Source organism: Sphaerodactylus townsendi, linkage group LG10 (genome assembly GCF_021028975.2).
Source record: "Sphaerodactylus townsendi isolate TG3544 linkage group LG10, MPM_Stown_v2.3, whole genome shotgun sequence".
Taxonomy (NCBI): Eukaryota; Metazoa; Chordata; class Lepidosauria; order Squamata; family Sphaerodactylidae; genus Sphaerodactylus; species Sphaerodactylus townsendi.
In genome coordinates this window covers 24,566,206-24,590,578 of record NC_059434.1, presented here as the reverse complement: position 1 = coordinate 24,590,578, position 24,373 = coordinate 24,566,206, and the positions used below count along the sequence as shown (strand labels likewise).

General features: G+C 41.7%; 2 protein-coding genes across 3 annotated transcripts in view; one reads left to right on the top strand and one right to left on the bottom strand.

Moving 5' to 3' along the window:
- Positions 1-5,163, top strand: part of CLOCK (clock circadian regulator) — a 61,370-nt gene extending 56,207 nt beyond the window's left edge. For both annotated transcript variants that reach the window (XM_048510214.1, XM_048510215.1), the window contains exon 22: positions 113-5,163. In XM_048510214.1, the coding sequence (XP_048366171.1) occupies positions 113-292 (180 nt within the window). In that variant the 3' untranslated portion in view covers positions 293-5,163. The remainder of the gene's footprint in view (positions 1-112) is intronic.
- A 2,728-nt stretch (positions 5,164-7,891) lies between these two features.
- On the bottom strand, positions 7,892-23,485 carry TMEM165 (transmembrane protein 165). Its single transcript, XM_048510216.1, has 6 exons — positions 23,191-23,485; positions 17,042-17,267; positions 14,852-15,027; positions 12,956-13,138; positions 10,121-10,226; positions 7,892-9,206 (listed from the first exon to the last, which is right to left on the bottom strand). Exons 1-6 carry the CDS (start codon positions 23,380-23,382, stop codon positions 9,130-9,132), a joined length of 960 nt encoding a protein of 319 aa, XP_048366173.1. The 5' UTR covers positions 23,383-23,485; the 3' UTR covers positions 7,892-9,129.
- Between the last annotated feature and the right edge of the window lie 888 nt (positions 23,486-24,373).

Genomic DNA, 24,373 nt, shown 5'->3' with positions numbered 1-24,373 from the left:
ACTCTCTGTCTTCAGCTAATTCCCCCAGCCTCAGTGGAGACGACCTGCTCAGAGTAACAGGTATATTCTCAGGATTCAGATGCCTCACTGTCTCTCTTCTGTACGTTTTCAGACATCCCGGTTGCTCCACGGAAACCAGTCGACTCAGCTTATCCTCTCTGCTGCTTTCCCGCTACAACAAAGCACTTTTACTACGTCGCACCACCAGCAGCATCAGTCCCAGCAGCAGCAGCAACTTCCACGACACAGAACTGACAGCATGACTGAGCCTTCCAAAGTTCAGCCCCAATAGCGTGGAGGCTCTGCTGCTTCCAAAAGCAAACAGAGCGGGGCGAGAGTCTGCTCACAGATAGTTGCACCGGTGACAGGAAAGGGAAGACTTTCCCAAGTGCAGTATTGAATATCCTACATGCTTGGGATGTTTCTGCTGAGGCAAAGAATGTGAGATGCTGCTGAAAGGCACCTTTGGAGCAAATCAGCCCAGAAGTGATGGGGAGAAGGTCGTGGCTACCTTTGTCAGGGACCTGGTTGCTCCACCTTTTTTGTTTTGTTGTTCCTTCAAGGGCATGTGCTGCCACGTGTTAACTTGTCCAGATCAAGTCTCAAAAGATTCCGTGGACCGAGGAGGGCACTTAAATATTGTGATTTTCTTTTTAGCAGTTCTCTCTAATTAATTGTTACAGGGGACATGCTGTTGCCACAGCAGTTTTTGTTTTGTTTTTAGAACGCCTGCAATTATGCTCCAAAAGACAGTTAATATTTTCATTACAGGACAGTAAATATTTTCAAAATATTGTGTGGAATCAAATTTTTCATTTGTACAGATACTGTAAAATACTGTGTATATGTCTGGATAAGAGGCAAGAGTGGAATATTTTATATAATGCATGAAACTGTTGGTTTGAATATGTTTTTCCCTAAATTTTCACACAATGGCTCAAACTACCATTTCCATCTGTTTTTTACCAATTTACCTTCTATGATACGCGTCACCATTCATTCTCACCTGTAATGTGGGCACAAGTCTCCCATCTGTGCTTTATCTGTGATGTCAAGAGTTTGTTCAATGAGGTAATATAGTGTGCTGGCTTGTGGAAATTTTGGAGTTATATTATTGATGAAACACTTTGAACTGTGAAGGGTTATGCATCAGAGTTCAAGGCATTTGGTTTCATAAATATCATTTGTAATTTCATAGATATTCAATTTTTTTTTCCGTGGGTGGAAAAAATAGGAATTTGCACTGCTATTATTGTGGATGGTTTCGAATTTTACTCCCCAAAGTTATCTTTTGATATAATTCATAGTTGGAAATATTTATGTAACAATGTTTAAAAATATGAAAGCGGTTTTCAAGAATGTCTCAATTATAGGAGGAGTAATTTGCACAAAAAAACCTTTGAATTTAATAATTGTAGGCACTTTTTAACTTTCTCTGTGGTGAGAAATGTAACTTCTCGGAATATGTTGGAATCTTTTTATTCTCCATTGCAAATTTTGACCTTCATTTAGTCAGAAATGATTCAGGGTCATTTGAACAAAACAAAAATACCCATAGTGCCTTGGTTTTGATTCAGGTGATAATGTTAAACATCTCAAATTACATTCTGTTAAATCAGTGACCATTTTTGAAGTCTTAGAACATTGTTAACAAAGCATGCCTCATATTTCTCTACTACATTTGTATATACAAGTATTTTGAAAATTATACAAATAGAGATTGAAGTGTTTTGAAAACATTGGCACTTTTTTAAACTGCTAACCTGGGGCATGCACCATTGAATCGGTTTTTCTTAACTAGCTGCCTGATAAGAAATAGAGTTCTTCTAAATGATATCAGTACAGACATGACTTGCAGTTAGTAGAATTCCTTTTGTGACTGAAATTTCATGCAAGATAAAAGAGACCATCAGGACGTCAGTTTTTAAAAGGGATGGTGTTAAACTAAGACTTCAGATGGTAAATTCACTTTAAAGATAATAAAAAGTTCCAACAGAAATTCTGTACACTTTTTAAAAAAATATACAGCGAATAGGTTATATGGTACTAGTTTTAAAAACCACATCTGCAGAGCAAAACATGCTAATACAAAATAGATTGGTTAATGAAATGGTTATGAGCAGGGAAAATCTGAATTACGGAGGAGTATTATAGAAGAGCTTTATTAATATAACCAAAGTGCGGTGGGATGCTGAGATTGTAATGCTGGGTGAACAAAGCCTGCTTCAAAAGCAACACCATAGCAAGTGGTAGCAGCAATGATTTTGAGGCTAACTTCCTGTGAATGCTTTTTGTGGCCGTACCCTGCCACGTTCCCTGCTTTTCCCCATTACAACTAACAGACTATTAGCAGGACCACAGCGAAAAGAAGCAGCATGATAAGAAATCAACCAAAGAATTGGACTAATTCGTTCCCTTTGAACAGGGTCTGAGAACCTATCTAGGAAACCACCTGTCTGCATTCATTAAAGAGATTTTGTGGCATTCCAGAAGTTCCTCTGTGTATGGAAAGCGTATATTTTAATAAATTAATGTCTGGCCACTGTCTTTTGTTTCCAATCCCAAATTAGGCTGTATCGAACAAAGGTCCATGCTTTAAGTAGATTATTTAGCGGAGATTGTCCTCTTGGGCTTTAAGCTATTGATAGTAATGAAAATGCTGGGAAATGAAAATGCCGCGAAAGCTTTAATGGTGCTTACAGAATGGCCAAAGCATTGGTATTTGTGGTTAGTGAAAAGGTAGCAGACAATCACTGGACAGGTGACTACTTATTTGGCATAAATGCAGCTCTTAGTGGATATTATATAAAAGACTGCAGGGCCTTAGAGGGTGAAAATATTAGGTGCTTTCCATTGTCTTTAGCAAGTAATGGTGGAGAAGCAGTAGTTGACTCGAAAAGGTTTGCCTAATGTCTGGAAAAAAAAATCTCTGCACCTTGGCCCAACTTAATTAAAGGAGCCCCCTGTCCTTCCCTCTACTGTTGTTGTAGTATAAAGTGGTGCTCTTAAGGGAACTGTTTGGTTTTGTTGAACATGAGTTTTTTTCTAAGCCAGGACGAAGACCTGGTCTCTGGGTCTCCTGATAAAAGCTGCTGCTTTTGCAAGGCTGTTGTTTTTCCTAGTAGTTCTTACAAGAGGGAATGCTCCACCGCCTGGAACGTAATGTGGCCAAATGTCTCTACGTGGGTGAGAATGTGGAGATTGGTGATCTGTAAGTGAATGTCATGGTAATGCACTAGTGCTAAAGCAAAAAGAAAAACAGCCGAAAGTCTGATGAAGTGTTACTGAAGCGAAAGAAATAAGATTTAGGTTTGCCTAAACTGAGGTGAGAGTGGGGTGGGGGTGGGGGGGAGAAGACTCAAAGATGAGCCTCTGGGAATGTGAGAGGGAATTGTATAGATATTTTTATATTATATTTAATATATATATATACTATATTTGTACACATATTAAAAGAGTATAGTCAGAGCTCTCCATATGCCTTCCATTATTTTTACCTACTCGTTTACTTCCTGGGGCCCTGGCTCCAGCGCTTCACCACCTTCTGCAGACCCCCTGTCTGTTGCCAACCGTCGACATCATCTATATAGTGAGCACAAAAACGTAGGTCCTAGTTCAGCAAGATGCTGAAAGACGTGCCTGAGCAGTGACCCAACTAGCCTCAGTGCTGTTGGGGCAGCTGTTAGGCAGGTAATCCCATTTTTGAGATGATTAGGAAATACTTCTTTTAAAACACTCGGCTAAGAGGAATCTGGCTGATACCACTAACCCACTGGTTGAACCAAGGCAGTAGCCCAAAGAGGGCAAGTCAAAGACGTTTGCTGCTCTGAAGTGCCATGCTGTTACCTTTCTAAGGTGGTCGTCCTCCCATCATATTTGAGTATCACATTGAATTAGCGCAAGATAAAAGATGTGTACAAACTTTAAGCACTTTATTGAGGGTGTGATTTTATTTGAAATGCAGTTTATTATTTTAGGCATGGGAGGATCCCAAAGGTATTGGAATGTAGAATATTGTCAAAGAGGTATTGCTGGAAAATGTTTCTCAATCTGGTGATCCTTTGAGGCTCTGAATCTGAGATTATGTGGGCATTGAAAACAGGTTGACTTTGTGGGAAATGGATAAATCTACATCTGAGGGGGTTTTAGAGCTGTTTTTTTTAAATATTGCACAATTGTCAGAGAGATATCAACAGGAGGCTTGTTAGAGCCTTTTAAATGATTCTAAGTGGTCCTTAGGATAAAAATGTGTAGAGGGTTTACAGATGTGGCCTTTAGTAGACTGCTTCAGTCATAATTGTAGAATAGTTAGCATTTCTAGAGGTAACACCATTTTGTGTGTGTGTGTGTTTAATGTTATGGTGTCGTGTACTTTCAGCATATGTGTTCATCTCATAAATTGTCCAGGTTGGAATTTTATCATTGAAACATGATGGGAAGGGAGCTGATTGGATTTACAAGGGAGGAAAAGCTCTCCCTCCAAGAAGCAGGGAGTCTTATTTGCAGAAATAAAGCTAAATGGTAAAATTTACAGTGCATGAGACAAGATTTGAGATAACTTAAAAATTTAATTTGTTCACAAAGCTGGGTAGTTTGTCAATATATATTTTTAACACTACATTCCTCTGTCTTTTAATAAACAAGTATTTTTAAGTCTGTTTGCTGTGTTTCATGCTTTTTCATCTTCATAGGTGTTGCTACAAACATGACGGGCTTATATTGTGCAAAGGTGTTGTACCTACTAGTAACACACACACACACAAAGCAAACAAAACACTGTGTATGAACAAAATAACTGTGTTGCCTGATATACAGATCCCAGCTCTGACTGACAGGTGCTGCACTAGTAGACAATCAAAATTTATGGAAGACTTTTTGGGGGAAATGTTCTTAAAGATACAGCTGCTTTGAAAGTGTTTTTTATTCTTAAAGTTAAAGGAGTATTTATTTTTTAAATTGTCTAATTGGATACTTTTCAGTGTTGATTTCACATTGTCTTGGTTTTGCATTTTTAAAAATTGGCATTAGATTTGTATATGTAGAAAAACCTGTTCAATTTTCATTATCTGACTTCAGGAAAATGTAGATATGGTTCCCTAGTGTTCATGTGACCATTATCAAGTGTCAGTTTTTAATTGAATAAATATAACATTTGGAAATTTATGCTGTGTGTAGCTTTTAAGGTCCTGCCATTGTTTCTGATTTGTGTCCTGACAAGTATAGCACTACTATTGTTCAACAACAGCAGCAACAGAAAACTGGTGCATGGGGTGGTTTGATACCTTATCTCTCTTTCTCTCCCCCACCCCCTTACATATGATACTATGTGGATTAACAAATTTCCAGCTGTGACTATCTAGCTTTTCATGCAGCATCTGTTTTCCTTTATGTACTCTATTCTGAAACCATAAGTGACATTTTTGAAAAAATACAATGAATTTTTTGATCAGGTGTTCAGAAGAGGATACAAAAAGTCAACAGAATAAGTTTCACTGTAACACAAACTATTGGTTTTCTTACTATCTCTGTTTTCAGAATGGCATTGGACTATGAGAGTCCCAGAATATACTATAACGTACAAATTCAGTATACTGGTCAGAATAGGCAGGTTCTTTTCCATAGAAGCTGGTCCATAGAAAAGTAATCTTATGTGAAGGAAACAAAACAAGAGTCCAGTGGGATCTTGAAGACTAATTTTTATTTCAGTGTGAGCATGTTGACGTCACAACTCACTTCCTCAGATATGCTCAAATTTGCACATTTAAATGTTTTAAATATTTTAAGGTGCCACTGGACCTTTTTTTCACAGCTATCCTTTTTTAATCCTCCCAGGATTCCCTAGGAAAATTTAAAAGTTGCGAATTATTAACTAAACAACAGTCAGCAAGTGAATTGAAATTCCAAGGTCCCTATTAAACTTAGGTTGGTTACATGTAGCCATCTTGTTCTCCATTTCCTATTTGCATGTTACAGAATTTAATTGATCACCCTGAAATCCAATAGTTTATTAAATGACAGGTATTGATTAGTTTTTTTGCATAAAGTTGTGTGTCTGTCCGTTTGCTCTAGCACAAAAAAGGAAAGGCTATGGATACCTAATTTTAAACTGGCAGGTGAATTCTATTAGTTTATTGGCACCTACTGCTGCTTATTAAGAGAGCCAGAGAACTGTCAAACATAATCATATCCTGCTTCTCAGGAAAAAAAGTGGAGTCCTCAAGTGGATTTCTGCAATTAAATCACTTCTGGAAGTGCTGATCATTGCAGGCACAATGGAAGGATGCTTGGTTGCTGGTGCAGAATTATGCAACTTTATTATTTTAGAGTGGCACTTGGATGTAGTATCATAGGATGCAGTATCAACTGTTCTTCCCAACTTTTCTCTCTGTAGTACACACACCTCTACCCTACAGTTCTTGGAATACCATCTTGTGGGTTCCAGAACGTATTACCTAATTAACTCGGGCATTTCTCCACAATGTCTCTTTCCCTACACTTGATTGCATGCAGTCATGCCGGTGTTAGCGTGCCACTCTGGCATAGTGGTGATGGGGGGTGCTTCTCAGGTCTCCCTGCCCATGTGCCAGCCTAGAAAGAGGATGTTGGCATTGCAGAGATAGGCATAGTGGTGATGGGGGGTGCTTCTCAGGTCTCCCTGCGCACGTGCCAGCCTAGAAAGAGGATGTTGGCATTGCAGAGATAAGTCCTCTCTGGCACTCTCCAGTTTCACCTAAAAGAATGGTTTTCTGGGTCTCCTGCTTACAGCCTGTCATGTCAGCATATTTTCAGTTTCACAGAAGAATGTATTCCCAACATGAAATAGCACTGCCAAATGAATACAGTATTTCAGCCACAAGACAATTGCTGATCCATTCCCTTCCCTGGTTATCTTAACCCAAAACTCCCTCCTGAAACTAACTTACTTTTGACCACCTCACAGAACTCCATTGTTTCTCAACAACATCCACCCAAAAAACCCTCCCAAAGGCTGACCCACCAGCCCCTAAAGATAGCCCTAACACTCCCAGAAGTGAATATTTACCATAAAAATCCTACCCCCCCCCCGAAACCTTTGTTCAGCACCACTAACATCTCTTCGCCTTTGCTGTTGTTCTCACCCGTGCAACACCCCCCGCCCCCGGGAACCAGACGCAGGCTGTTTGGTTCTGAACCCTGGATCTTCATTGCACTATCTGGTGGTATTTGCCCCATACCCTATTTCTATTACAAAATCTATTTTCCAACCTATCCATATCTTAGGAACTCTGTGTATGTGTGTGCTGAATTGAATCAGATGCTTGTGAACCTCTTCTCCTTACAATAAAGACTGTCAAATGTGTATTGTATTCCTCTCTGGGTTTTATTCTGAAAGCTAATCTCCATATACACTGGTACAAAAGATTTCTGATCCAGCCTCTCACAGTATTAATAAGCAGTCAGCTCTAAGCTAATTTCCACACATTATTGAGAGACTGCGTAACAGTTTGAGAGACCATGGGTAACAGTTTAATGGTGTCAGTTAACTGAGTAAGACTGTTCTGCCTCCTATTTTCCATCTCTGAAGAGCACCATCAATGCATCATGGGTAGTCAGTCATTTTTTTTACCCACAACAGAAACTACTAAGGCTTCAGATGTATGCAAATTATTTCAATTGTAACAGTTGCCATTATGAAAGCCAGAGCACAAATGACAAAAATTCCACAAGAATTATCTGCTCCAGCAGTTAAATGACACTTCTAAACTGGGAGAGGTAACATAACATAACCTGCTGTCACCTTCAAGACCCGTCTTTAAGGACACCCAAACTCCATGTTCGATAGTTACAATTCTGATTAAATGCAGAAGTGATTAGTAGCTGTTGGTTTGAAGAGCCACTCTGGACAACAACGTAAATGAGCCATAAATGAGTTTATTTTTTTCAAGTAAATGTTTTCCATCTTGGACTGTCATGTACAGTAACATGATATGCTCTTTGGCTACTGAATCTCACCTCTTACTTGGCAGTTGTAAGATGATGTGCTTAAACCCACGAGCAAATTTAAGAGCAACTGCTTGGGGAAAGATTTTTCATTTCAAACCACCAATCCATTCCTTAAGTTCTACAGTTATGCTTATGCTGTAAACTAGTTGAATACCATGTTACTGCAGCTACCTACAAAGTCTTAACAGCAGGATTTGAAATCAAGAGTAAGGAACACAAGGTCAAATTATTCAGACTACTCAACAAATACAAAAGTCATTTACAGTACTGACTGTGCAGGAAACTCGGGGAAAGTCTACATCAAATTAAGTCATAAAAGTTATTTCTCCAAATGGTCAGGAATAAACACAGATATAAAGCAAAACTGAATGACAATAATTTACTTGCAAACATATTTTCATCTAAATTCAGTCAGTTACATCTGATTTATTCATTTTTCCATATTACATTTTTCAGTTGCTGAAAAGACGATGAACACAGTTAAGTACTTCGATTTGGAAATGCAGATCGCTTTGGGGGTCATAATGCAAAACAGGTTTGGAGGTAGTAAACAACCAGATACATTATATATTGAAAAAATCATATTCCAAATGAGTTTACTACATACTAAAATATTCTGATTCTGTCTCTTTCCCCCACCCCCGTCCCCCAAACTGGTCTCAAGCCACCAATTCGTGGCAGTCAGTTACGTGAGTAGTTCGCAGTTCTCTCGGTTCTGATGTTTGATTGTGGGATCATGTGCTTGGCAGAGTTCTCTCCAATACTTTCCACTGGACAGTTCATAAGGCATAAGTGCTAGTCTCGCCGCAGCAGCAATTCATCCATCCAGAATGAGAACCAGTGGTGGTGAAGAGATGGGAGTAGCAATCCCTGTATTTCAGGAGGCCGATCTTTGTTTGCTTGGGCAAGAACACACTGTACGAGCACCCCATGTAAAAATATATATATAGACAGGGATTCTCCATCACGGGCATAGTCAGAGTGTCCCAAATTGTTACTATAGTAGTTGCAGCATCTCTTCATCAGTGCTCATTTCCCTACCACTGTACATTATATACAGAATACCAGAGATAGGTTTGGTTATTCCTAGTCCTCATTCTTGCTCCTAGTCCTCATTTTTTCCCAAGGAAATCGGAAAACACCTTGTTAAAAACCAGCTTCTGGACTTATAAATAGTGCAGAGAATGCAAATGCTAAGAAAACAATGCCTCCTATGATTGTCACTGCAAGAGAGGAAAAGAAGGTGGTTAGATCGTGATCACAAGTGTCCAGATCCTGGTTCCATCCTGGAACTTCTTAACAACCCCTTCAACAACGTCTATGCTTGTTTGCCTTCAAGCAACTGGGAGCAGTTTGGGGCTTTTTACAGCATCTCACCAAGTTCCTCTTTATTCCTCTACTGAGTAACTGGCCTAAGCCAGGAAACTCCCAATAGCACAGATGTAGTGACTACCAGGTCACACGAGCACCATCATGAGATTCCAGTTGAATCGCAACAATCCTCCTGGAGATGTCTCAGAAAATATGTTCCTCCGCCACAGAACTCAACATGACGGACCTTCTTTGTTGAAGAATGCTCCACCTGGATCTTAGTGCCTGTCTAGCCCTCCTGTCCCCCCCACCCACATGTCAAAGTAAAAATACATTTTGGCATTCAGTTTAAATATATAACTGTAAATAATTACATAACTGTAAATACTCTTGCATCAAGTAAAGCACAAAATAAATGGTTTTTATAAAGGCAGCACATAAAAATGAATGATAATTCTCACACTCGTTCAGGACTATAGTCCAATATGGAAGCATACAATTTTCTCGACTGCCTCAACTGACTGTACTAACATCTTCAGTAAGCAGGCAGACTGTACATTAGTCCCAACCTGTACGTGTGTTAGGACAAGCACGCACAGGGATGTATGCATTCTTGAGTATACATGAATACAGTCCTTATCCCCCGCTGTTTGCTAGTTCCTGCTGCAATTATTACTTGCCTTCCATTTATAAGAGACATATCAGAAAAAAATACTGAGCCTAAGCTTCTGGTCTGTAAAGTTTAGAGTCTCTCACTGTTTTTATAATAGTTTGTACTATTTATAATTGTTTGCAACCATTAAGCAAGCGGCTCTCCTACACTTACCAGTCCGAACAGAGATTTTTTGTGCTATCATTCTTCCTCCAATCACTGCCAGACCAGTGCATAAACTATGTCCAAATGTTCCGCCAACTGCCACACCATAGGGATCCTGTGCAAATATATATTAACATTCAGTTCTGTTTGAAAGCTACAGATCTCAACAGTAGTTTCTTGGGGAGACAGGATATAAATACTTCCAAAAGGCATGAACACACAAGGCCAAAAAATAGAGAATATTCCCAGCCATGTCTAAAAGCCAGGGCTAATTAGAAGGGGATCTCACCAGGCAGCCACTTCCTCATATAAAGGTAAAGAGTTCAATCATTTTGGAAGGAGTGTCACAAGTGATAACTGACACCAAGCCTTTTTTGCAATAAAACCATAATACACAGTTGGTTGTGGTGGGTTTTCCGGGCTGTGTGGCCATGTTCTGGTAGATCTTGTTCCTAACGTTTTGCCTGAATCTGTGGCTGGCATCTTCAGAGGTGTATCACAGAGGGAAGTCTGTTACACACTGTGTCCAGAGAGAAAGAAATGTTTGGGGTATATATTGTCCATGTCCCAGGGTGGGGAACCAATCAGTAAGTGTTCGGGTGGAACTTGTTATGCAAAGATGTGGTTGATAGTATTGTATTGTGGTATTGTAAACACATAATACACAGTGTTTAGCAACAGAAAGGAAGTACTACCAGGGCTTCACTAATGACTAGGTTCGAATCTGAAAAGCAATCTGAACTCGTCACCACATGTTCAGAAGCCTCCAAGCAATGCTAACAGCATATCTGAATCAATGGTTTTACCCATATGACAACATCCTTTCATCCACTTCCGGCATTTGGCTTCTTTTGAAAACAGAGAGGGACAAAAACCACAAACTCACTTATTCTGCCGAATAAACAAGTGAATGAGCATTAATGGATGGCAACCGCAGAGCGGTCTGGAAGAGCAGCCTCCACGGTTCCTTGCAGCCAATGGATGTTGCTACAGGACTCTGGACATAGGCAGTTATTTCATGAACTACTGTTAACAGAGCAAGGGGATACAAACCCAGCACTAAATAAAGCTCTTTTCCATCTTTGATAAAACAGATTGCTTTAGTGTTTCTGGAAATGTGATATAGAAAGATAGGGCCATCTTTTTGGAGCTACCATGGTGTACTTCTGTGGGTACATTTCAGCAGTTATAAGATCGGAAGCAACTCTCAGAGATCAGAGTTCTGATTCTCCAGAATCCGTGGAATGCCACAAGACAGAGGCAGATTTTTTGGCAGACAGAAGACTATGATGATTTGAACCTGTAAAAAAACTGTGTGGAATGGGAGGAAGTGAAAAAGTTGCAGGGAATGATAAAAGTTATGGAATCTATATGTATATAGTGGGTTGAACAACAAATTTTCCTATAGTTTATTCAAGGGAAGGGGTAAAACGGTCACACTGAACCTCCTCTGCATGATGACCAATGAATTCCTTGGGATTCAAACTGAGCTGCTACAACTCCTACACAAATGAACTCATCAGCAGGCGTGGCAGTGCACTGCCTCAGGCTTCCCTTTAAGAATATTTGTTCAAGAGACACAGGAGAAACACCTTTTACATTTTATTAATCAGATTTCCCACTTTTCTTTCCTCATGGAACAAGCAGGCAGAGAGCAGCAGTGGCGTAGTGGTTAAGAGCAGGTGCATTCTAATCTGGAGGAACTGGGTTTGATTCCCCGCTCTGCCGCCTGAGCTGTGGAGGTTTATCTGGGGAATTCAGATTAGCCTGTGCACTCCAACACACACCAGCTGGGTGACCTTGGGCTAGTCACAGCTTCTCGGAGCTCTCTCAGCCCCACCGACCTCACAGGGTGTTTGTTGTGAGGGGGGGAAGGGTAAGGAGATTGTAAGCCCCTTTGAGTCTCCTACAGGAGAGAAAGGGGGGATATAAATCCAAACTCTTCTTCTTCACACATCTCTCCCGCAGGCACTCATCTCTTCCCCACTGTCCACTTCAATTTCAACTTCTACCAGATGCAGCCACACCCTGCAAATTATATTTGATTTTGCTGAAGCCTAGAGATGGGACTTTACAGCCTGCCAAATCTGCTGAGCCTTGAAAAATTGATTTAATAGCAACTCAGGCACAAGAGAGCCAACATGCACATGAACGTTATTTATAGTCAGACTTTCTCACTGGGACTTAAGGCAGATGACACAAAGTATGTCAATACAGTAAATAGGATGGGACATCAATAAACAATGCAGCAGGATTTGGACTGCAGAGATCTGAACAGAACTGAAACCTGAATAGAGCTGTAAAAAGGGTAAGTATTAATGTGACTGGTTCTGGTGGGTTTTCCGGGCTGTGTGGCCGTGGTCTGGTGGATCTTGTTCCTAACGCTTCGCCTGCATCTGTGGCTGGCATCTTCAGAGGTGAATCACAGAGGGAAGTGATACACAGAGGGAAGACTTCCTTCTGTGATACACCTCTGAAGATGCCAGCCACAGATGCAGGTGAAAAGTTAGGAACAAGATCCATCAGACCACAGCCACACCGCCCAGAAAACCCACTAGAACCAGTTGAATCCGGCCGCGAAAGCCTTCAACAATACATTAATGTGACTGATTAAACAATGTAAAGTTTACATAGTAAGATTCTACTTATGGCAACAGACAGTAAGAACTGTAGACAGCAGTACAGTCCACAGTCCCTCAATTTTTACCAAAACATCTCTCTGAAACATTTTATTAAGTACAGCTTTATGACTAATGTAAAAAAACCCTCTTGAATAATTCAGTTTTGCATAGTTTGAGACTTTCTGTTCTTTGAATATACGCATTTCTTATGCATTACACTTACCTCTCTTGCTGCCAGAACTATGGTAGTTAATTGAGAGCGGTCTCCCCATTCTGCTAAGAAAGTTAGCGTAAAGGCTTGCACAAAAATTGGAGAAATAAAGTGTAGCCATTTTTTCTGAGGCAAGCTGGGGCCTGCGCCTGTTTCCACATCTCCCGGCCCACTTAACAACTTCGTTCTCTGGAGCTAGAAAGGGGAAGCAGTGACCCCACAGTTAAAACTAACATCTTTTCCTCCTAGTAGACACCATACATCAAAACATGCAATTCTCAACGTAGACAGATTTGCAGATAACTTAAATTCAGGCACTGGAGTCATGAACAGACAAAGACAGTTCCATAAACTTTGAGAAAAGACCCAACTTTGCAGAAAACTCTGAAATCTTTAAAAAAGAATACAATGGGCTGTTAAAACCCCACCAAATAACAGACGCAGCACCTGTAGCTTTAACGAACAAATACTCTCAGTGGCTGTTGTATAAATAGTAGTATGCCCAACCTTTAAGCCTTGGTTTCTGACAGCAGAAGGCGGGGGAGATGGCAGAGCCGTTTTCAGGACAGTTTTGGACTTTGAGGTAAAACTCATCAGGCCCAGGCTTGGCAGCAACCAGCAAGAAACCTGCTACCATGTGACTGCATGACTCACCCAAGACTAGTTGCTGGCTACTGTTCAACAGCAACCACATCTTGAAAGCTGCTTTGGTGTAATGGTTAGAACTTCAGACGAAGATCTGAAGATTCAGGTTTGGGTCCCTACTCTGCTAGGGAAGCTCATTGGGAGACTTTGGGCCAATTACACATTCTCAGCCCAACCTACCTTTCAGGGCTGTTGTGAAGATACAATGGGAAACAATGTAAGATACTTCAGGCACAGGAGTAGCTCCCACGGTGACATCCAGGGACAATTGACCCGGGCGCTCCCCGTAGGAGTCACGTGCCCCTCCCCGCAAAAATAACTGGATTGTGCCTCACCCCCTCCTCTGACTGCTTGTCGCCGTCCTCCCTCCACATTGCCTGCTCGTCGTCCCTTCGTCTCCGTAATCCTCCTTGCCTGCCTGCCTCCCTGCCCTCTCTATATATACATATATGAAAAACTTCACTCAGGTATTTATGTCTCCACAATCAGCAAACCTTTCAAGTTATGGTGAGTTCCAATTTCATTTTACACATCCTGTAGCTTACACCGGACTTAAAATTTCTTTTTACTACTCTGACATGAAAAGAGAATGTCACTGAAGTAGAGAATAGATTCTAATTATTCTGTAACCAAAAGTAATGAAATACAAGAATGATTTTGAAAACGGCTACTATTTATTCTACATCCCAATACAATTATCACTGAAGATGCCTTGACCTACAGAAGCTCTGTAGAGTTCAACGTAAAAGTAATCCATTGCTAAACGTAAATATTAGATAAATTTGTCACAGAAGATACAAAAAGAATTCCAGTAAAAATTCCATTCAAAAGTAAAAATCCAAAAGACAGTCAATTTTTCCTAGGAAGTTCTCCAACACAAAGAGCAGCATCAATTGTCCTAAGTTCATGGCTATAGCTTCAGTCACCACCCTTAACCCTTCCAGTGCACTTTCAAAGGAAAATGGGGATGCATGCATTTTTAAAGCCCAAGGGCTTCACAGCTTTCCCTCTGCTGCTCTTGCAGCACAACTCAGTTTTCGTCAGGTATCAGGACATTCTGCGTGGGACATTTGGAGATATCTTGGACTAAGGGAGCAGGGGAAGCACTGGAAATGTTTCCTGAAAACTCTCCGTTTAATCATTTATACTGAAGACTAGATAAGCACCCAGCTGCCTGCCCCAATTTCCTGAGTTCTGCCCAACTTCCCAAATTCATCACATTACTTAACGCTGTATTTGCTCTTTCAACATACTTTAACTTACTTCTTCATCTTTCTTCTTGAGTTCTGCTTGAACTTCCTCCAGTTCTTCCTGACCTTCATCCGGGCTCATCTTTAAACCTTCTCGAAGCATTCGGATGCCAAAGATTGCAAACAGTGCAGTTGACACGTAGTATGTGTACACTCTAGGGATAACTGTGGTAGCGTAACCAAATAAAACTACGGGAGAAAAAAAATAAACATTTTAGATTACTCATTCAAGACTTCACTTGTTCATCCAGTCCAGGGGTCTGCAACCTGCAGTTCTTCAGATATTCATGGACTACAAATCCCATCAGCCCCTGCCAGCATGCCCAATTGGCCATGCTGGCATGGGATGATGGGATTTGTAGTCCATGAACATCTGGAGAGCTGCAGGTTGCAGACCCCTGATCCAGTCTAAACCCTTGGAACACTGAGGACATTTCTAGCCCTCAGCGGTTATGAATATGAAGCATGGCTCTAGGCAAAACACAATAATAAAAGCTTACCCAAAGTCATCAAGCACATTCATGACTGAGATTAAACTTAGAACTTCCTATTAACAATCTTAACCCCAAGGCTACATGGGAGCTTGTATGAAATTAACACTTTCCATTACTGTGAAAGGTTATAACATAAACCAAACATTTCTCCCCTCCCCCGAAAAAACACCTTATCAAGATTTTCCAGTGATTTCCCCCCCCCCCCCCCAAAGATGGCAATCTAAAGAGAGCCAAAAAGCAGATACCGAATCACGCTAAGCCAGGCTTTGCAGCTCCGTGCAGAGTTCCACTGCCGGACTCCACATAAAACTACCCCGGTCCCCCCAACAAATTATTATTATTATTATTTATTAGACCACCCACCCCCGAAGGGCTCTGCGCGGTGTACAACAAAAAGTTCACATAAGAGATGAGAAAAAAGAAATGGTGGGAAGGGTAACATTTAGATCAGTTATCTAATGGACCTGACTTTTATGTTTGAAATCGTGGATTTTCTGATATGGAGGTTTGGAAATATCCAGGATTCCCCAAAAAATTCAAGTTCATTAGATTCAAATCTGAATTTTACCCCCCCCCCCTTTTTTTTTTTTGCACTCTCCTAGTTATAACCTTGGATCAGGCATAGCTAACTTTAAGTAACACATTCAAACTGTAGCAAATTCAGATATTTTACATTGTATAAATAAAGGTCAACTCAATTAATAGCACTTGCATGATTCAATTTTAATAACTTACATGGGCGAATTCTTTGAGACAACCTCCATCAAAGAGAACACACACAGGTGTCAAACTTACAACTAGATCTATAATAGGACCGTCTCCATGTAAGTTTCACACTTACACAAAACCCTGTCCTATTCTGACAGACATTCAGTATATCATGTTTGCTGCACAAGTGCCAAGGGGTACAATCCACCCGCGCAATTCTGTGCCTTAGCAGATCATACGGGCTGTTTCTTTCAATTTCACCATGAAGTCACCACTGCTCCTATCCCCTTCAGCCTCCTCCCAAATTACAAATTCGATATCAATTACTAGAAGTCTGAGAAAAACCTAGCTCAGTATACTTTACTAACATCAACTCACATTTCAACTAAACCGGTTCAGATGTAATGCTAAATGATAGCAGACATTTATTTGTTTACTTTGTCATCTGCCTTTCTCAGAGACTCAAGGTGGATTACAGGACATGAAACAGTACGATCAGACAGCTTAAAACACCCAACGAACAATGCAGTCAGACTAAGGTTACAGAACCAGAGAACAAGACGATCTAAAGCAAAGTATGTTATAAACAATGCAGGGAGTAGAATTGCAAGGTAAAAGCAGCTGTTATACATATTATAATAATTGCAGTGGGATACCATCCCAATAGAAAGCTCTGGATATACGCAGTTCCTCCCCCAAAGGTGCAAGTAGAAGAGAAAGACTCGACTATCATGCTAACAGCTGCTAAATACTATCAGTGCTGAGTGTGGTTTTTCTTCTGTTTGCAGATACATAATTCTGGGCATGACCAGAGGTGCAATCCAGTCTGTGGCCTAATGTTAGCCAGGCTAATGAAACAGGACCTGTCTAGATTTGTTTTGTTAATCTGACATGCCCTCTATTTTGGAAAATTTTGTAAGCTGCTTTGGGGAGAAGAGCTAACCTTTTTGGCCTGGAGCCAGAACACGTGACTTTCAGCACAGAGAAATCAAGGAACTCACCTGATAAACATGTCATTAATCCCAAGGCCAGCATTGCACCAGCCAGCACTGTCAAGCGATTGTAACGCATGGCCATGATGGCTGCAATAAAGAAAGTCTTATCCCCAAGTTCAGAGACAATGATGACCGATATGGCAGCCACAAATGCATGGATAAATCCCAGGTTGGTCTTCTCCAGAGAGTCTCCATTGACAGAATGATCTGGGGCAACTTGAGTAGATCCTTTCTGAAAACAAAACAAAATGTTACTTAACTTTGTTCTCAAACCTACCCTTCATCATCCACAGCCTGTTTTCATGGAGAATAATATTTCACTTTAATGCCTACTGATATAGGCTGCCATCCATCTGTACTGAAACAGTTCAGTGCTTCTAGCCAGTCATAAACAGTTCAGTGCTTCTAGCCAGTCATTCCCTGAACAGACGAGGTATCTCAAAGTGTACTCTGAGCGCTACCCTCTTCACAAAAGGAAGTTTAAAAAGCTAATTGTTTCATCTCTTCCATATGGTCAGATCATGGAAGACAGCAAGAAAGAGAAACTCCCATATGATAAGGAAATGATTTTCTCTTAAAAGTCTGTCTCAATTACCCTGGCTGAGTAATCAGCAACAGTTAACAAGCATGCATCAGAAAACCAGCTGAGTTAGTCTTTGCAAGAACAACGGCTTTTTTGTGGTAGCAGCCGGCAGTAGTTGCACCACGATGTGTGTGTTTAGGTGCCACGAAACAACTACCTGAACAAATCAAATTAAAGCAGGGGAACAGTTTACCAGAAAAGAGACTGTTAAGAAATAAAGTCAGCACAGTAGTTCTTAAGAGCCTTTGTAAAATGGCTTTTGTATACATGATCACATACCGTTCTTCTGTTAAATACACCACTCCATATTCCACATCTTTGCTCACTGTACTTTAAAATATTTACTACTAAGTTTAAGGAGTTCAGGGTGGCAAACTTAAAGTTATCCAGTCTTATATCTCACATGGTTGTTGAGAGGTCGATCAGCAAATCATTCTCAGCCTCAGTGACCAAGTTCCCCATCAAAATTTGACAACATGTTCTGTGTGTCATACTTGAACTTCAAACCATGTTAGGGCAGTCTCGCCATCTATAATTGCACGATACAATATCTGACTTTTTTGCTTAGACAAAAAGCCAATCAACATTAAACGGTGGAACCTAGAAAGTTGATATAAGGATAGTGTCCTAGTGCAAGGTGACAGTTATACTCAAATCAGAACAAGACAGAAGCTAGCTAATACAAGAATCCCAGACAACAAACGGTCAAGTTCAAGTTGGGTAGACAAGATAGCACTCTTGGTCTTACACTGCAACCCAGCCTTGGCTACTATGCGAGTAGCACACAGACTTCAAATCTAATTTACTACCCCTAAAACCACGGCAGCATTTTCCACACATCTAGCAATCTTATTAATGTGTAACCACTTTGATCACCTAATATTTAACTATTTTAATCATCATTGCAGGCAATCCAAAGGCTGAAGGAAAATGATACTGTGCACTTCAAACTTAGAGTCATCTATACTCTCAGAGCTTATATTTTTATCTGCCATTTCAGCCAGAAGCAGTTGCCTTCTGGTCCCACATTATAACAAAGATAGGCAGCAGCCCACCGATCTAGAAGAGATTTTTTTGTTCCTCAAAGTTACTGAACTTCTTCTGACTGTTTGACTGGTCTGGATATGTTCTTCTCTAGGGGGACATCCTCAGATATTACACAGCTAAGAAAAAATAAGAGCAGTTAAGTTTTAAGAGGAAACAGCAATTTCCACTGGCCGATACCCTCTGCCGCAGCCTACTGAGCTCTGAGAAACTTTGTTGCTGGGGGTTCAACAAACTCTCAGGACCATGACTGAGGAATTGGAGTCACCACCCCCTTAGAATGCGGCTGGATACCCATCCTGTCCAACTGCCTGAATCCAATATGCTCTGGTGTTCCATCATATCATTCACATGTACGATGCTTAAACAACATGTGCCAAAAAAAATACATTGTGCCATATGGGACAAGAACAGAGTCGTTAACTTCAAGATAAAGTTAAAACAGGTTTTAAGGCTTAAAAAAATTTCTAAGCCCATAGAGCAGTGATGGCGAACCTATGGCACGGGTGCCAGAGATGGCACTTGGAGCCCTCTCTGTGGGCACGTACTTGCAGAGTTCATCATGTAGGGGGGTGGAAAACACACACACACACCCCACACACACATCTTGCCTGGCCTGGGCCACTGAACACGACATGCGCGCACCGCGGTGAGCAGGGAGGACTCAGCTGGCGGGCCTGGTGCCTGTGCTCCAGGTGGCTGCTGTCCAAGGGGGGCGGGGTGCAGAGGAGGCAATGATGCTAGAGAGGCACAGAGCGGTGCGCGCGGGACTTGCTGGAGGCTAGAGCAGGCTGGCCCCTGCTCGAGCGGGTGGGGTGGAGGAAGAGGGAGCCAACCGTTTTTTTCTAAACTAAAACCTTACCATTCAGGTTAAATTGCCGCGTTGGCACTTTGCGATAAATAAGTGGGGTTTGGGTTGCAATTTGGGCACTCGGTCTCAAAAAGGTTCGCCATCACTGCCATAGAGGTTTCCATTTCAAAGCTTCAGGGAGTTTTTTTCCTGCATTCAGCCAGCATGCTCAGCTTTTTAAATCTTGTTAGACCTTTGCTAACCAGTGATCCTGATCCAGCCATCAGCAGTGAAGGTGGAGACCAAGAGAAACATGAAAAGTTGGTTTTCTAGATATTAGTTATGCTCACTGTGGTACTTCCAGGTAGACTAAGACTAGTGCCCATATTTTTTTATGCAATGCTTTACATTAGAATAATTTATGACCAGAATGAAAGCTTAAATTCTCATTTGTTTTGAAGAGGAAAAAAGCTAGAGACACTAATGATTTGGGGGGGGGGGTGTTAATAGAAAAGAAGGTATCACTGATGTTTACAATTCACCCACAATGGAGAGTATACCTCACTGAACTCTGCTACTTACTCTGGAGTAAGCTAACACTGGATCAGGATGCAAATTTCATTGTTCCATAAAAATGATAGGTTATGTTTTTTGAAAGCGTGGCCAAAGTCCTATAGCACCTTAAAATTTATTGCAGTAACAGCTTTTATGAACTGGAGCCCATTTTCTACATTTGAGAAAATGGACTCTCATTCTTAAAACTTACACTACAATAAATTTGTTAGACTTAAATTAAGGGTCTTCTGGCATGCCCAACTTTTACATAATTTGTTTTTCAGAGGCTCACTGTCCTCACCTAAAAATAATAGGGGACTCATTTCAGTCTAAATACTCAGGAAATATTTTAAAAGCGTTTGATTAAAGGAATGTATGAAAACCATCAACTGCATTTGGCTTTTTACAACAAAAATTTGAACTGTGCCTCCAGAACTAAGGTAAATGATTATAATACAATATAGGAGTTGTGGTCAAGCACTACAAATGAATAAGACAGAATTCTCAACATATATAGCTTTGCAATAGCTATGTTTCGGAGAGTCTTATCATATGACCCATCAACTTACTAATGAGTTCTCTCACAAGGGGCAAACTTTTTGTTACTACCTTCTCTACATGCAAAACCCACCATGCTCATTTGGGAGAACTTTGAGGAGAAGCTGTTATAAAGCTGTAATAAAGAAAGGACAGTGACACATCTAGAATAAGTGAAATCTGACCTGATTCCATCTGTTGACACAAGTCAGAATTAAAACCACTGAAACTTACCTAACCCTCAAGGCTGCTGAAGGGTCACCATGGCCCATATCTCTGACTTGGCATGTCATCTTAACTAGGTAACTTGCCAACACCACTGCTTTAAAATGGACCTGATGTTGCCACATCATGCTGAACACAGTCAGGCATTTAATTAAACCCTGTGATTTGACTTCTACTGACTATGTTTGCAGGCAGCAACTATATCTGCAGAGGGCTCATTAGTGTTTCTGCAACAATCCAGTGAAAAGATTTAAAAGCATGCTTTCAGCCACTATTCCAGATGATAAGCATACACTACACCAGTGTAGTGGTTAGAAGGCAGCATGGTGTAGTTAAAACTGTGTGGTATCGGTGAAAAGCCAGTTTGATGTAGTGGTTAAGAGTGGCGGACTCTTTTTCATAGAGTCATGATGAGTTAAAACTTGTTCAGATGTGAGATTGGGCAATGCCTAAAACTAGTGCTGACATCTGGGGCATGTGTGGCAGCTTATGAACAAACCAGAAATTCACGGATAATTAAAAATTCCCCACAATAAGTGCTTGTTAATGAAGGGAAATTCCCGATAGGATTGGAAAACAGAAATGGGCTTCAGGGGAAAAGGTCCTTTATGGGAAGAGTGTGTGTGTGGATTGCGGTCAAGTTGCAGATGACTTGTGTTACTCAGTAGGGTTTTCAAGGCAAGAGATTAACAGAGGTGGTTTGCCATTGCTTTTCTACACATCGCAACCCGGGTAGTTTCCTGACCAAAACAGTGATGAGACGATATCAATTAAATCAGTACCTGTAACGATTAAGTGGTTTTAAAGGACATTTATATATATGGCGGTGCTTCTGGGAAAGTGATCCCTGGCCATTTGACCACTATTTGTTTTACATTAGTTTAAAAAAAACCCACATTTATAGTGTAAGTCACGTTGGAATCTGATTTGTTGGTCAAAAAGTCAGTTAACATATGCTGTAAAGTTTTACAAAATATATACTTTAGTCCCACCCTTCCTTCAAGGAGTTCCAGACGTCTTGCTCTCACCGTCTCTCGCCTTGTTCTCACAAACACCCCAGGAAGTAGAGCAGGGTGAAAAACAATGACTAAATCCAGGTCACCCAAGGAGATTTCATGACTTACTGACTCCAGTGATAACTTGATACACTGACAGAGAACTGGTGTGGTGCAGTGGTCACAGATGAATCGATGGACTGTCCAACTCAGAACTAAGAACATTTACTGAACATTTACATGCCCAGACTTACGATAAACAAACCCTGCAGCAAAATATATTACGAAAAAAGCACAAAACAAAATGTACACATACAACTCACACATATTAATATCCAGCACAGGGAACAAGCAGCTCAAGAGCAACTTCTACTTTTTTTAAATTAAGTTTCCAGCCTATTAAACACATCCAATTGGGTTGTCTATGATCTTTCAAGCTCACCCTTTCTGGGAGCCTGGGTAACCGTTGGACTTCAGTTGCCCAGGTTGTTTTATTCATATGGGGTTTGACAGCCAAATTAAATGTTTTGCCTCTGTGAGCTACTGTTTATAGCAAGACCTCGGTTAACAAACGAAAAGGGAGAGAATATCTTTTATAGAAAGGACATTTTTTTCAAGAAATAGCCAGTTTCAAGACAGCTACACCTCAATGACCTCCACCATGATTTTAAACATATTACGAGGGCTGGCATAGGGTAGCGGTTAAGAGTGTTGGGTGAGGGCTTCAGAGCCTTCAAATCCGAACTCTGCTGAAGCTCACTTGGCCACCTTGGGTTAGAAGAGGGATGTCCAACCTATGGCCCTCCAGATGTTCACAGTTTATGAGTCCCATTAGCCCTGCCAGCATAGCCAATTGGAAGACTTTTTGGGACTAGGGGTCCATAAACATCTGGAGAGTCATAAGCTTGGACACCTCTGGGTTACAGTCTCTCTCTCTTTCTGTAGCCTACCTCGCAGGGTTGTTATGAATCTACAGACAGAAGTGTCCAACCTAAGGAACTCCAAATGTTGTTGGCTTGAGTCCCATCAGCCCTATCAGCATGGCCAATTGGCAGACCTTATGCAAATCGTGGTTCATGAACATCTGGAGGGCCATAGGCTTGGATACCCCTGGATTAGAGTCTCTCTCGCTCTCTCTGTCTAGCCTACCTCGCAGGGTTGTTGTGGGCCTTACAGACAGAAGGGGAGAATAACATTGACAGTTCTGAATTCCTCCTAGCAGGGATGAGAGGATGGAGACTCTCCCCCTTCCTTCCCCCTCCCCACCTTGCCTCACTCCAGGAAGAGGTCCTCCTTGTCACCCTATCAACCCACTCTCCAAGGCCAGAGGGAACACATCCCGCTCCCGGAAGCGCCCCTCACACGGCCGGTTGTGGAAGTCAGCCGCGCCAACAGCAAGACCCACGCCCGGGGATGGCGGCCTCACCTCGGCCCTGGCGAGCTCCGGGCCCTGCACGGCCGGATGTTGCGGAGGCGGCGGCTTCTGCTGGTCCTGCTGGGGCGGTGGGGCAGGCTCTCGCTCCTGGCCGGGCTCCGGCTCCGGCGAGGCGAAGGGCGCGGCCACGAGGAGTAGCAGCAGCAGCCAGGGGAGCGGCCGCAGCCGCGGTGGGCCCCCCATTCCCGGCACCAGGCCGGCCTCACGGCTCCCCTCGCTGAGCCACCGAGCACAGCCAAGCCCCGCCCCGCCTCACCTCGCGCCGCTCCGGTCGCCACGCCAGCCTCCCCGGCCCCGCCCCGGCTCTGAATCCGCTCCTCTGATTGGTGACAGCGCAACTGACAGTTTAGGACGGGCCCCCTCCTAAAGTCGGAGGGAGTTTGGTAGACCATTCCAGGAAGGAAGCGATTTTCGGTCACGTGGTAACACGCAGTGCTGGAAGGGCTCATTATCACAGTTGGGGGGAGGGGTTGGTCAAGTGTGTTGCGCAAGTGAGGGGTAGAATTTTTTTTATGGCTTGTTAATTCTTACACGACTCATTTTTCCGCTTTTGTGTATTTAAAAGAGTTTGGATTTATAGCCTGCCTTTCTCTCCTGCAAGGAGACTCAGAGGTGCTTACAAACTCTTTCCCTTCCTCACAACAGACATCTTGTGGGGCAGATGGTCTGAGAACATTCTGAATGTGACTAGCCCACAATCACCAGCGGGCTTCATGCGTAGGAGTGGGAAAACTAATCTGGGTCACTAGATAAGAGTTCACCACTCATATGGAGGAATAAGGAATCGAACCCAGTTCTCCAGATTAGACTCCACCTGCTCTTAACCACTATACCATGCTGGCTCTCACCTTGTGAAATACACATAAATTAAAAAAAATAAAGATCCACAAACTTGGAATGTGTAGTGCAGTAGTTAGTGCGTTGGTCTGCGACAGCAATAGTGAATCTATGACATGCTTGTGAAAGGTGACACACCAGTGTTCAACAACTACTATTCTTCCTGCTTGAGTCATGTTTGCATTTGACATTTCTTGATATAATACATAGCACCACACTTGATTAGACTGCATTTTTAAAATAAATGAATATACAAATAATTGTTTCCCCTTTGTTGGTGTGTGTGTGTGTGGCACACCAGCAGAGTCAAGTTAGACGTTTTCTGAATTTTTCACAT

Coding starts and splice junctions, on each gene's coding strand:
- TMEM165 (XM_048510216.1), bottom strand. CDS start 23,382: ATGGGGGGCCCACCGCGGCTGCGGCCGCTCCCCTGGCTGCTGCTGCTA. Junction 10,227..12,955: donor TAGTTCTGGCAGCAAGAGAG/GTAAGTGTAATG, acceptor ATATTTGCACAG/GATCCCTATGGTGTGGCAGT. Junction 9,207..10,120: donor AAAAATCTCTGTTCGGACTG/GTAAGTGTAGGA, acceptor CCTCTCTTGCAG/TGACAATCATAGGAGGCATT.